General features: G+C 38.4%; 1 protein-coding gene across 2 annotated transcripts in view; it reads left to right on the top strand.

Moving 5' to 3' along the window:
- Positions 1-12,052, top strand: part of CHM (CHM, Rab escort protein 1) — a 55,933-nt gene extending 43,881 nt beyond the window's left edge. The window contains exons 14-16 of one of the 2 annotated variants that reach the window (XM_027690397.1): positions 1,753-1,919; positions 5,423-5,599; positions 8,258-12,052. In XM_027690397.1, the coding sequence (XP_027546198.1) occupies positions 1,753-1,919; positions 5,423-5,599; positions 8,258-8,344 (431 nt within the window). In that variant the 3' untranslated portion in view covers positions 8,345-12,052. Of the gene's footprint in view, positions 1-1,752; positions 1,920-5,422; positions 7,451-8,257 lie in introns of those variants that run through there. The other variant, XM_027690396.1, reaches the window with a different exon arrangement.

Here is a 12,052-nt window from a genome sequence, read left to right as displayed (position 1 = left end):
CTAATTTCCAACCTCTAATATTTAACTTACATCTTAAATTTTCAAGGCAGTGCCACATGTTTCAAAGACCTGGGTGAAGAGAAGATCAGCTGGCAGTTTAGTGTCTTTTAATCATTTGGGGAGGAGGAGCATTAATCTTAATGTGTAAAATGATCCAGTTCTGAAATGATATATTGTTTAGAACCTGACTGAAATTCTTCTGGAGAAACTCTGTGATCACAGGGGTCCTCAGGTGCGCTGAGGCACTGAAAAGCTAGTTTTCCCTGACACATGGGCCTTTTTATCATCAGGATGAGGTAGTGGTCGTATTTTAATTAAAATGTCAGAACAAATACTGTTGGAGTTATTGAAAATGAATCACCAGATAAAGTGAGCACTGGGCCATGGCAGGTCAAAGAGGCAAAGTCACCTGGAGAAGAGGACTCCATTCATTTTCCTGCCTAAATGAGGAAGAAGTAACTTTTATGAGCAATGTGAACTTTTAAATATATTAAAGAGCATCTTGCCCTGTATTAAGGCTCAGACTTTCACAGGCTGATGAATTTAATTTATATTTCAAACTGTTCAGTATGGGTAGCACCTATTTTTTTTAACTATTTGACAGTTATAAAAAGATACTGAAGGAATAGCATAGATTTATCTCTTTTTTTTCTAATTCAACTGCTTTAAAATACTGTTTTGAATGCTGTTGTTATCTAGAAGTTTCTTTCTTGGAAAGAAGTAAATCTCACAAGGTCTTTTACAAGCTTCATTTATTTTAGAGGAGGGAAAATACCAAAAAGAGGACAGCAAATATACCAAACAAATAGTATCTATTAAGCTAAGAATCTGTGTTGTGAATTCCTCCATTGCATTCTGGTCTGTTCAAAAGTGACCTTCATCTTCCCAGAGGCTTTTCTGCCTGTGTGCAGAGGGATTATAGGAATGTACAGAGTAACTGCAGGAAGGTACAGATTATGAACAAGGAAGATGTAATTCAGGATCATTTTGTATTCATGATGAGCATTGCAGCTCAGTAATTGTAGATAAATACAAGTTAGTCATTTATTTTCATTTAGCCCCAGTTTCACAATTTAGAGATTCTCTGTACTGTGTGTCACACATTTCAAATACAGAATATCTGGGGTTTGGTAATTCTTTATCAGAATTCTTTCTGTTCTTCAATTAATTTGGGGGTGATGTATTATTTGTGGATTTTTTTATTTAAACCATGAGCATCAGTTAATCTCCTTAGGTTGTCTTGAACACTCTCAGTCTAAATGCACGCAAGGGGGAAGAGTTCCTATACAGAGATAAACTATTATGTGGGAAGGGAGGAAAAATTAAACATCAAAAATATCTTTGCATAGGGAATGCAATGCCTTCAAATTGGCACTGCCCAGGGAGGGATTGTTCAGCCCATCCTGTGCTCTTGGAGTTTATCCCCAGTAAAACAGATAATGTGAAGTGGAAAGGTGTTCAATTTAGACCAAGCTCCTCGGGAGGAGGCTTGCAGGTGATCATTGGTTCTGGTGTGGCATAGTGTGTACAGAGTAAGTAGAATTTACATGCCTATGGTTGGAAAAGAAAGAAAAAGTATGATGAAAGAGAATCTCAGAAAAAAGTGGAAAGTAAAATAATTGTCTTTTTAAAGAAAACAATCCTTTAGTACAGTAATTCCATGTTAAAAATTTGACTTTTAGTATGCTAGATTATATATTTACCATATCACACAAGAATGCTGATTACTGCAAACACTTTTTTTCTTTTCAGAGACTGAAAATGAAGAACTGAAGAAACCTAGAGTCCTCTGGGCAGTCTACTTCAACATGAGAGATTCTTCAGGAGTTGACAGAAATTCCTATTCTGGCTTACCCCCAAACGTTTATGTCTGTTCTGGGCCAGACTCTGCTTTAGGAAATGACTGTGCTGTCAAACAGGTTGGGCACATCAGTTTTTTGGTTGCAGAACTTTCATTTTCAAGACTTAAGTCTGGCTTATTCTGCTTTATGCAGAAATATAGATGATAACTCTCCAAAATTATACAACCAGGTAGCTGGAAAGATCAGGAAATAGCCACTGTCTTTCACCTGAAAGGTTAGAGAGAGAGTCCAGTACAGGTCAAAAGTCACACAATCCTAGTTCAAATTGGAAGGATCATCAAAGAAGTTTAATACTTACAGGACATAGTCACAAACCACAAACCTATTGGGGAAAAACCCAGCATAATCACTAATGTGGTAGATAAATTCCTGCCTCAGTTTACCTTCTCTTTGCCTTCATTTCACTGTATTTAAAAATGATGGCGTAGTTGTGTCTCTGAAGGAATTGAGGGGAATGTTGTTCTATTTGTGACTTAGGGATAGTATTTGACACCAGATCACAGTTCTGGGTTTTAGTTCTCAGTATTTGGGTGCAGATCTGATCCCTGATAACTGGAACCTTGAACTGAGAACCCAGTAGTGCTCCAGATGAAACAAACCCCCAGTGCTTTGAAGTGGGAGATGAGGAGTGAAAGCCTTCTGAACAAAACTGGGGAGATCAGAGCTGGTGAGACAGCACCTTCTGTGTGGCACAGTGTGCAGGAACACCAGATCCTCAGAAAGAACCTCCTGTGGCACCTCTCACTGTGCCTTCCCCACCACAGTTGAGCAGAAGACAACAAGATCATGCAAATGTGTAAATTAGAACCTGTTCAACAGAAGAGAACCACAGGAATGCTCCCCCTTCCCTTCAGAGATCCACCTCCATAAGGAAGGTGCAAATTCTCAGTCAAATCAACCCCAGCAGTGCCTGTGTTGTCAGGGGCCTTCATAGACAAGAGAACACTTTACATCTTTGGAGGATTAACTGGCACCAGTCATTTTTAAAGCTGTTTTTTTAATGGCCATGCTCAGACAATGTACATGCCATCTTCTAACCAGTTGCTGGATTTTTTTATGACTAAGTCATAAACCTCTTAAAAATAAGATTTTGAAGTGGAAAGGCTGACATAGGCTGAACTGCAGGGTCAGAACAGTGTCATTAAGGGCTAATAGTACCCTTCATTTTGCTTTACAAGGCAAAAATTTGCTTCCCAGAGGGATAAAGAACTGTAAAGACCAAAAATAATGCAAGACAATTATTATGGTAGCAGTTTTAAATCATAAATGAATTTCTTTCTAGATTAGATGTTTTTAAACTGTTTAAAACAGTGCGAATTAAAAGCTGTTTAAATACACTTAGCCTGTTTTTAATTCTGATAGCCACCTTTTGTAGCATTCAGCTTTGTCTTCCCTGAAGAACCCTTTTTCTTACCAATGAGTAATGGTGGTATAGATCAAACCCTGTTTAAATGTTCTTGGTGCTGCAGTTCAGCCTCTGTGTTCAGTCTGGTGACCATCAGTGAGAGATCCAAGGAGATCTCAGAGGAGGAACCATCCAGAGCCTGAATTGCTGCCTTTCAGACAGAGAGAGAGAGGCTATGTTTTCTTGAACCTGATTTAAGTTTTGAAACGTGTGGTCACTACTTGAAGTGACAAATATTTTAGTGTGAAAATGTTTTTATAATTCAAAGTCATATGTAAGAAGAGTGAACAGTAGGGTGAAGATGCAGCAGAAGTCCCAGTTGGAATACACCATGCCAGGGACCTTCTAGACAAGTGGAGGAGGAAAACAGCTGGAAGCTGGTGTGCCTTCCACCCCCAAATCCCTGTCATCTTCCTGGCAGCGGGATAGGAATCTCCAAACAGGGAACATTTACAAACTCATGGATCAGAACACTCTAAAAAATAAACAAAACCCCACTGTGTGTATTAGTCTTGGAGATAGCTGGGAAAATTGAATCTAATTTCCCCTTATAATTTTGGGATTAGTGTTTAAATGATACTTGCAGTGATTTATTTGTTCATTACCATTAACATTACTAACTTCTATTTGTTGCATTGATGGTACATTATTTAGAAGGCAAGACATCACAACTCCTCATGGGCAACTATCCATCTACACCTCAGTATACAAATTACTCCATCTTGTTGTAGTATAATTTACTGTTAAATTTTGAGTGTGATACAGAATTAATGTTGATATTTGCATTTCCTTGCCCTGAGGACAGGCTAAATGCAATGAAAATGCCAGCTAGGATTCCTTCAAATCCTGTATGTGTGGATCCAGGAAAGCATCTGGCTTCCAGTTTTCTACTTTTCACTGCTGCAACCTGACATGAATTATTATGTTTTAAAGTAATGTGTTCCCTGAAGTATCTCAGATTTCTGAAGCATCTTCATGTTCATGAGAGGATGCACTAAAACTGTCAGGCCAATATTTGTCCTTTAACCTGTTTATGTTTGTTTTCTATATCTGGAAGGATTTCAGAGTTATTCAAGTGTGTTGTGTTTCCAGCTCGTCTTAGTTTAGTAGTGGTCCCTGTAAAAGTTGCTATGAAAGCCCACACAGCTTGTCCACAAAACAGGAGCAAAATTTAGTGTTATTCAACTTCAGTTATCAAATTAGAGTATACAAGTTCATTACATGCTTGTGTCTTAATGCTGAATTCAGTTGTACACACAGTTTTCAGCTGATAGACTTTACTACTAAATATTGAGGGAACTATTTGCTACCTTAATTATTTACAAATATCAAAGTGTTACAGTGAAAGAATTCCTGATTTATTCTTGTTTATTCTGTATTACTTCAGCTGGATAAAGTTAACTTAAAAACTTGTTAGACTTGAAAGCACTCTGTGCCATTAAATTGTTCAGTTATAATCAGTGTCATGATGTCCTGCATAACATACTGAGAATTTCTTTCCTTGTTCAACCTCCTAATTGTTTGACCATTTTTGGAGTGGATATTCACTGACTAATTGCACTGAATAATTGTTGAGAACTGCCTAGGAAGTGTTTGTCTGCTTTTTCTGCACTGGGTGAGAGTAGTTGTCAGTTGAGCCACGTTTGAGCTGTTTGGAAAAACAGAAATGGAATTTTTTTGCAATTTTTAAATTTAAGAAGGAAAGCTGTGCAGATATGATGTGGATTGTACATATATGCAATTTCTTGGGTTTGCTTGTGCTGTGAAATGGATCCCTCTCTCTGGAAAGAGGCAAAATCTTTCCCATGGTCTGCATTTGACTGCAACATGAGATACTTTTATAGATAAAAAGATCATTTTGCTTGCAAAAAATCCCCTTCCTCGTTCTCCATATAAGTAGAATGACCAGCACTTCTCCCAAAACCCTGTGCTGTGACTTCCCCAGTAGAACAATGTAAAAGGATAAATTGCTTTTTCTTTCTTGAGGACTGCAAGAAGGAATGGATTTCCCATGTGTTTACAAGACTGTCAAAGTGTTAAATCACTATTGATTTGAAAGGATGGAGGTTAATCTTGAATATCTGTACAGTATTGCCTCAAGGTTTTACATTTCAAGGGAAAGTTTACCTCCTTCTTTTTTTTTTTTTCTCAATAGGCTGAGACTATTTTCAAAGAAATGTTTCCAGCAGAGGAATTCTGCCCACCACCACCCAATCCAGAAGATATTATTTATGATGAAGATGAGATTGAGCCAGAAGAAACTGGATTGAGTAATCCAGCAGAGACAAAACCTGAACCCTCAGCTGAGGAGAGCAGTGGTGGAGGAGCTGCTGCTCTTACAAAGGAAGAATGAATGAGTGAATAAATAAATGAATGAATGAATGAGTGAGTGAGTGAACAGTGTTCTCTTAGTAGAAGAGGAGGTTGACCCAAACTAGAACATAAGGGAGTAAGAGTAAGAAAAAGAGGTTTAAAACCCCCAGAGCTGTGGTATTTGCTATGGCCTTACTTCCCTTCAGCTTGAATCATCTTTGTCAAGTAGTTCCATTGATAGTGAGCCATTCATAGGTCCACCAGATCCAACAGGGTTTGTAGCTAAACAAAAAATCCAGAACAAATTTGGATTTAAAGTGCTAAAATAGGATTTATCAAGAGAATTTGGTTTTGTTTTACATTTTTTGAAGGAATCCTCCATCTTCTAAACAGGCAACAAGTCAACACTAAGCAAAAGGAAAAAAGTGCAAGTTTCTTATCAATGAGATGATCTTCTGCTAAGAATCCTTGGATCTGTGCTGATTAAACAAGTGAGGGTGAGCTCACAACCTGTCCTTCAGTGCTCTTATGAATGGAACTGGAAGGCAATAAAAGTGACAGTTCTGGAGTGGCTTTCTTTTATGGTTTTGGAACCAATGCCATAATTTAGAAGCAAATATAATCCAAAAGATGCTCCTCACATGGAACAATTTTACATTCAGGGTTTTTTTGATAAGATCTAATAGATCACACATTTTCATTGGTGAATTAATTTACTGTAGTCAGGAAAATAGCACAATTTAAACCCAATGCCAGATTTCCCAACAAAATTCCAAGTCATAAAAGGAGCATACCTGGGTTGGTTTCCCTGGATTTGTTGCAGTGTTTGGACCTTTAGAAAGACAGTAGTTAATGTTTTGAAATAGGGGGTCTGAGAAGTTTAGATGATCATCTGTTGAGGGATTTTGTGGTGGTGGAGAGAAGTTTCAGCAGATAATTCCAAAGGTTTGTGTTGATCTCAAGTAATAGGATTAAAATTAGTGTGATAGCTGTAAACTATGCATTTTGTAATGATAAATCATGAAGCATTTATACAATAAAATGTATTGAAGTATTTATAAACCTAGTTTGTATGATAAAAATATAAAATGAGAAAGCTCTTGTAAATGACCATATTAAACTTGCACTTCTTCTGAGCAATGCTTGAAATCAGATATTCAGATGATAAAAAGTATTTATCATGTACTTAAAGATTTACCTTAAAATGTGCACCCAGTAGATCAGTGAGTTTTGATGAGTTGGGGTTTAAACTTTTACCTGAACGTGATACAGTTCCAGCAGTGCTTAAATACTGTAAGTAAATTAAAAATGCCATGGAGTGATGACTATTCAGCGCTGCCTGGACGTGCCACAGCCAGGTCTGTACAGTTCCCTGGTGCCCCTGCCTGCCTTGAAAGTGGCTCCAGGCCAGAAAGGTTATTTATTTATTTTTTTACAGCATAACTGTTACCTTCACTTTGTCCTGCACCATGTGCCCTGTCCGGTTTAGTTCAGAACCTGGGTTCTTAGTGTTTGCATCCTTTGTTTACAGGATAGCTCTGTGTGTATGTACCTGAATCCCAAAGTCCTCAGAAAATCCCTGGCTGAAATGTTTCCAGTGTTAAATAACTGTAACCTTTGGATGCTTGTGATTGAGCAGTTATTTATATCTAGTAATCAACAGGCTGCCTCTTCATTTAGCTGTAATTCCTCAGTGTATTGGAAAGCATGAGTGTCTGGTGATTGTAGTTAACATCCACAGATCTGTAAAAGAACTAAGTGCAGGACTAGTCCCTGTTTGTCTCTCAGAAATAGGGATCATAGGATTTCTCATCTTCTATGTTTACAAGGACGTTGTTTGATGAAAATTAAAGGTTTGCTTGCAAGTGCATTGTTCTGTGTGTCCTTTTCATTTGTTTTCAGAGAAAAGCAGTTCTTCTGTTAGCTGGGATTTCCTGGTAATTCTGTTGTCTGCCTTCAGGATCTGCAGTAAGACTGAAGTTCACATGTGTGACAGCATGTTTATCCAAGTCAGCCAATTTATATAAAGTTGGATCTTGGTGCTTCGTGTCCACGTGATGCCAAGTTGGAAATATTGCAGATTTGATTTCAGATCTGATGGAATGATCTACAAGTTGTGGGCTGTGACTTTACACTACATTGATTGCTTAAAAACTGTTTTCATGTCTCTCTCATGGGGTGAATGGAAACATCAAATGTTTTTCCCATGGTACTTGAGTACCCAATAGCTCACTCACAGTAGCAGTAGATAAGACTGTTGTATTTTACAGAAATCATGCTCTGAACTGCATTTTGTTCTTTCTTAAAGCACACAAAGTCGGGGTTAGGCTGATTTGAAGTCGTTTTTAAGGCTTGTCATACACAATGTATTCAAAAGATAACATGACTTTTTAAAAACTGGCAATTTATCTGTAGGATTATTAATAAATCAAGTTAAAGAAAGATAAGGTTAATTGAATTTTTAAACAAGTAGCTGTATTATCCTTCAAGCACCTTGGAGCTCATACAATATTCACACCTTTTTTTTTTCTAAGGAGTGCTTTGATATGTTTGAATTCCTTCCTTAATGAGTACTTTCTTTTTAAGTTGGTTAATTGGATTAACCCTTAATAATCAAACAGCCCATTTTGTGCCATTTTCCCCTCTGCTGTTGTGTTGCCTTATCTGTAGGACTCAGGTAGTTACTGCTCCTTTGGAGGGCTTTTCAGCCATGAAGCTGCTTCGTCTGCTTTTTCTGGTGATGATGATGCTCAGGGCCATTTGACAGGTAATCACTAGAACTTAGATCCTTGCAGACTATGGGGTCCTTTCTCCTCTCATTGCAGGGGGATTTATGTGGGTAACTCCTGTTAATGTTAATGGGACTTGCATGTGTAAATCCTCCTTGCATCAATGGGAAAATTGACCCCTGGAAAAAATACCTTCGTGTTGGAGTTGCTGATTCAGAAACATGCAGGCACTGTCAGCCCCCGTGTGGGAATGTGATGGAGCGTGTGCTGTTTAACTGGAGTGCTCTGAAGAGGATTTGGGGAATTTTCAGAGGTTTATCTTTTACATTGTGTTCTGTATTTTCCATACAGACTGAGTCTTGTCATAGTTCCCCTAACATTTCTCCTTACATAGCTGGGACCAAACCCCTTTCCACCCTCAGGAGGTTGTATGGCTGCTTTGGCTTCAGACCTCATTGTATTTTAGGCTCCTCTCTGTCCCCTCCAAATCTTTTTGCATCAGCAATGTGAGTTGCAACAGCTTAATTTCAGGAATAATTTGCCAGTAATGTATTGATTAATGACAAGTCAGAAGTATTAATGTGCTGCTTTCACACAATAAGAGACTGGGTCACTTACAATCCATAACCTCTTCTGGAGAAAGGGTAAAATTCATTTCCTCAGCACTCAAACGTGTTTCAATACCTTGGCAGTACAAATAAGAGTGTTACTGTTTGTCTGTAGGTTTGTTTATCCATTCTGTATTGTGTATGTTGTTGCTCAGTCAGTTACTGCTGTAGATATTTTATATAATCCTCTGCAGTACACCTTTGGGTTTTACTTATCTGACAATTTTATATGAGTAGCAACTCATCCTCTTTTAAGTAAAATTTTCCATGTTTGGAACTACCCTAAACTTCTCCAGAGATCTCCCCTGGTTTTTCTGCCACAATGAGTGTTCTCTTTAGCCATTAATTGTTCATAATCTCTGCAGATTCTGGTGGGTTGTGTGCTGTTTGTGTCCTTTCTTATTTTTCCTGAGGATTTTGTGACTGCCATTAATGCAGTTGCTAATTTTCTCATGAGGGGAGCAGTTTGCTGAGATCAGATCATGGAACTTAGATGGTCTGTGTGCGTGTACCATTCCTAACAATTTTTCTGAAAGAGTATTAATTAACTTTGTGTGTGTGTGTTTATATCTTATGACAAAATCATTAACTCGTGAAAGTTTAGCATTTAAACTTTTGCAGAAATCAACCACTGTAGATTGTCCAAAAGTTAGAATTACCTGTGTTACAGGTAACTGTCAAAAATATGTGGGAGAGTTGTGATGGCAGTGCAGTTGTTTGAATGCCATGGATAAGTAGTAATGCCAGATATCTTTGGTAAGATGTACAAGTAGTTGTGACACTGGAAGTTTGTGACACTGCTATAACACATTCATTTATTGCAACCCAGTTTAAGAGTAAGATTGCTTTAATAATCAGATGGAAATCTTAACTTAGGTGTATGATTTGAAGAACTTTGTTAATGTGATGCAAAGTTCCCGTAGAAGGATAGTTTGGGATGTAGAGGTGAGTGGTAGGAGATGGTCAGCCATGTGGAATTCATGTTGTCAGCCTCATCTCCAGCAACAGAATTACTCTTGGTGGAAATAGAGCTTATTAGCAATTCCACCATTATGTTTATTTACAGGCTGCCAGTTCCTGTTTGTAAGAGTGAGTGGTTCTTCCAAATCTGGCTGGGGAGCCCAGCAGGAATGTTGTAAATCTCAGTGACATCTGAGATTTACAAAGTTGACAGTGAAGTATCAGGAAGATGCAGTTGTTGCCTGCATGGGAGTTCTGATCAGAGGGGACTTCAATAGAAAATACTCTTCCTGTCACAATTCCAACAGGCAATATGTTTTACACTGCTTGCATACATTGACAAAAGAGATGGAAGGTGCCTGCCTGGGTGGAGATCAGACCCAGGTGTATTTGACTAAACAGTTTAGGAAGTCTCAGAACACCCCTATTTTTAGATACAGATTTTCAGGGTCTCATACTTCCTTCTGAAGTGCTACCCCATAATCCACAGTATATTTAGGTCTCTGGAGAAGGCTTTAGTGCTGTTCCTGCATTCTGTACAGTCTGGGCCGTGCCAAAGCCTATGGACACTCCCATCTGTCCTTTCAGACAAGGAGGCTTCTCTTCTGAGGTGTTGCTGCATGACAACAATCACCACTGGTGTCAAGCAAACGTGGCTTTGGCTTTTATAGGTGCTTTTTTGCTGCTCCAACTTCAGGGAGCCTATTTTCATGAGCTCTCATTCCTTTTTTTTTTTGGTCTAAGCATGAAGCTGGACTGAGAAATGCTTGTGTGTTGGAAGTGATCGTTGTCTGGATCCTGGAGCTGTGAGGTTGGTAAGGATAAAACATCTGGATAACACTGTGCTGGACTGCAGCTCCTTGGCACCTCAGGGCCTGTTCACAAGCCCTAAAACCAGTTTGGTGGTTGCTGGTCTGTTGTACCTGAGCTGAATGTCCAGAGTGAGGAGCCACTTTTTAATCACTGGGAACTCGAGTCTGGGAAAGGATGCGAGAGCCTTCTCTTCAAACCTAAACTTGAAAAAATCCCAAACCCAAACACTCCTGGGCTGTTTTAGCCTCTGTGCATAATGGCCAATGTGGAATTCTGAATCTCTTCTGCTTCAAACCCGAGCATATTTCTGGAGCTCACCCAAGGGAAAGCCATTTAATCATGATGAGAGAGCAGCTGTCACCCGATGGAACCAAACACTTCCTGCTCTGGGAACTTTTCCGTAGCGTGAAAGTCACTGCAAGTCATGGCTGAGTCCTTTGTTGGAAATAAATTATCCAGTGAATTCACCCTTTTCTCCTGTGCAAAAATCTGTGTAAGCCCTTGCTAAGTACCTTCAGTGACTCATTTTTAGACTATAGATTATTCAGAGAGAACCCACTGTGGGATTCTTACAGCAACTCATTAGCTAAGTCATGAGGTATTTTCCTACTCCTTATTTGAGTACAGAAATAATACATAACAACGGATACACCTTGTTCAAAATCACATCAGACATTTTTAAGGCAGAAAAGAAGGCTTTTACAAAAAACAATAACAGAGCAGGACTCCCATGAGGCATAACACCAGCAATGGGCGATGGATCCAGTTGGGACTCCAGAGAAAGGGATGTATTTTTTGGTTCTGGCACTGGTTTCCTCAGTGAACTTGGTTGAGTCATTTCCCTTTAACGTCATAGTAAAAAGATGTAAAATAGTGACAGGTATTTTCTCAAGCCTTTTGAGAGTCCATAAAAGTAAATGTATTTGAGAAAGAAGATGAACAGTGTTAATGATACTTACCTGAGTAGAGGTGCCAGTGATTTTCTGAGGGAAAAAATCAAATATAACTATTAGAACGTGACTGGGATAGCAGATGCTTTGTTATTCAAGTCCCTTTTTCCGTCTTTGACATTTTCCCTGTTTCTCAAATAAGGTTTCACCAATCAACACAAACTCTTTGTTTACAGCTTAATAAAAATAACATAAAATTATACTTATATTTTGAAATCTTTTTCTGATTATGCATATTTGGTGGCAGATTGTAATGCATATTGCTTCATTGTTTAATTAGGACTTAATGCTAATGTCATTAACATTCTGTGCGATAATTCAGTAAGTTGCCTATTTATAGACATAATGAAAGTCATAACTTTTTGTAGTAAAGTGCTTTTGACTGTGCTATTAAATTAAAAATAAAGTTCCT

This window comes from Neopelma chrysocephalum, unplaced genomic scaffold (genome assembly GCF_003984885.1).
Source record: "Neopelma chrysocephalum unplaced genomic scaffold, ASM398488v2 Primary Assembly neopelma1_81, whole genome shotgun sequence".
Lineage (NCBI taxonomy): Eukaryota > Metazoa > Chordata > Aves > Passeriformes > Pipridae > Neopelma > Neopelma chrysocephalum.
Note: the sequence above shows the minus strand (reverse complement) of the source record. Positions and strands in the feature narration are given on the sequence as shown.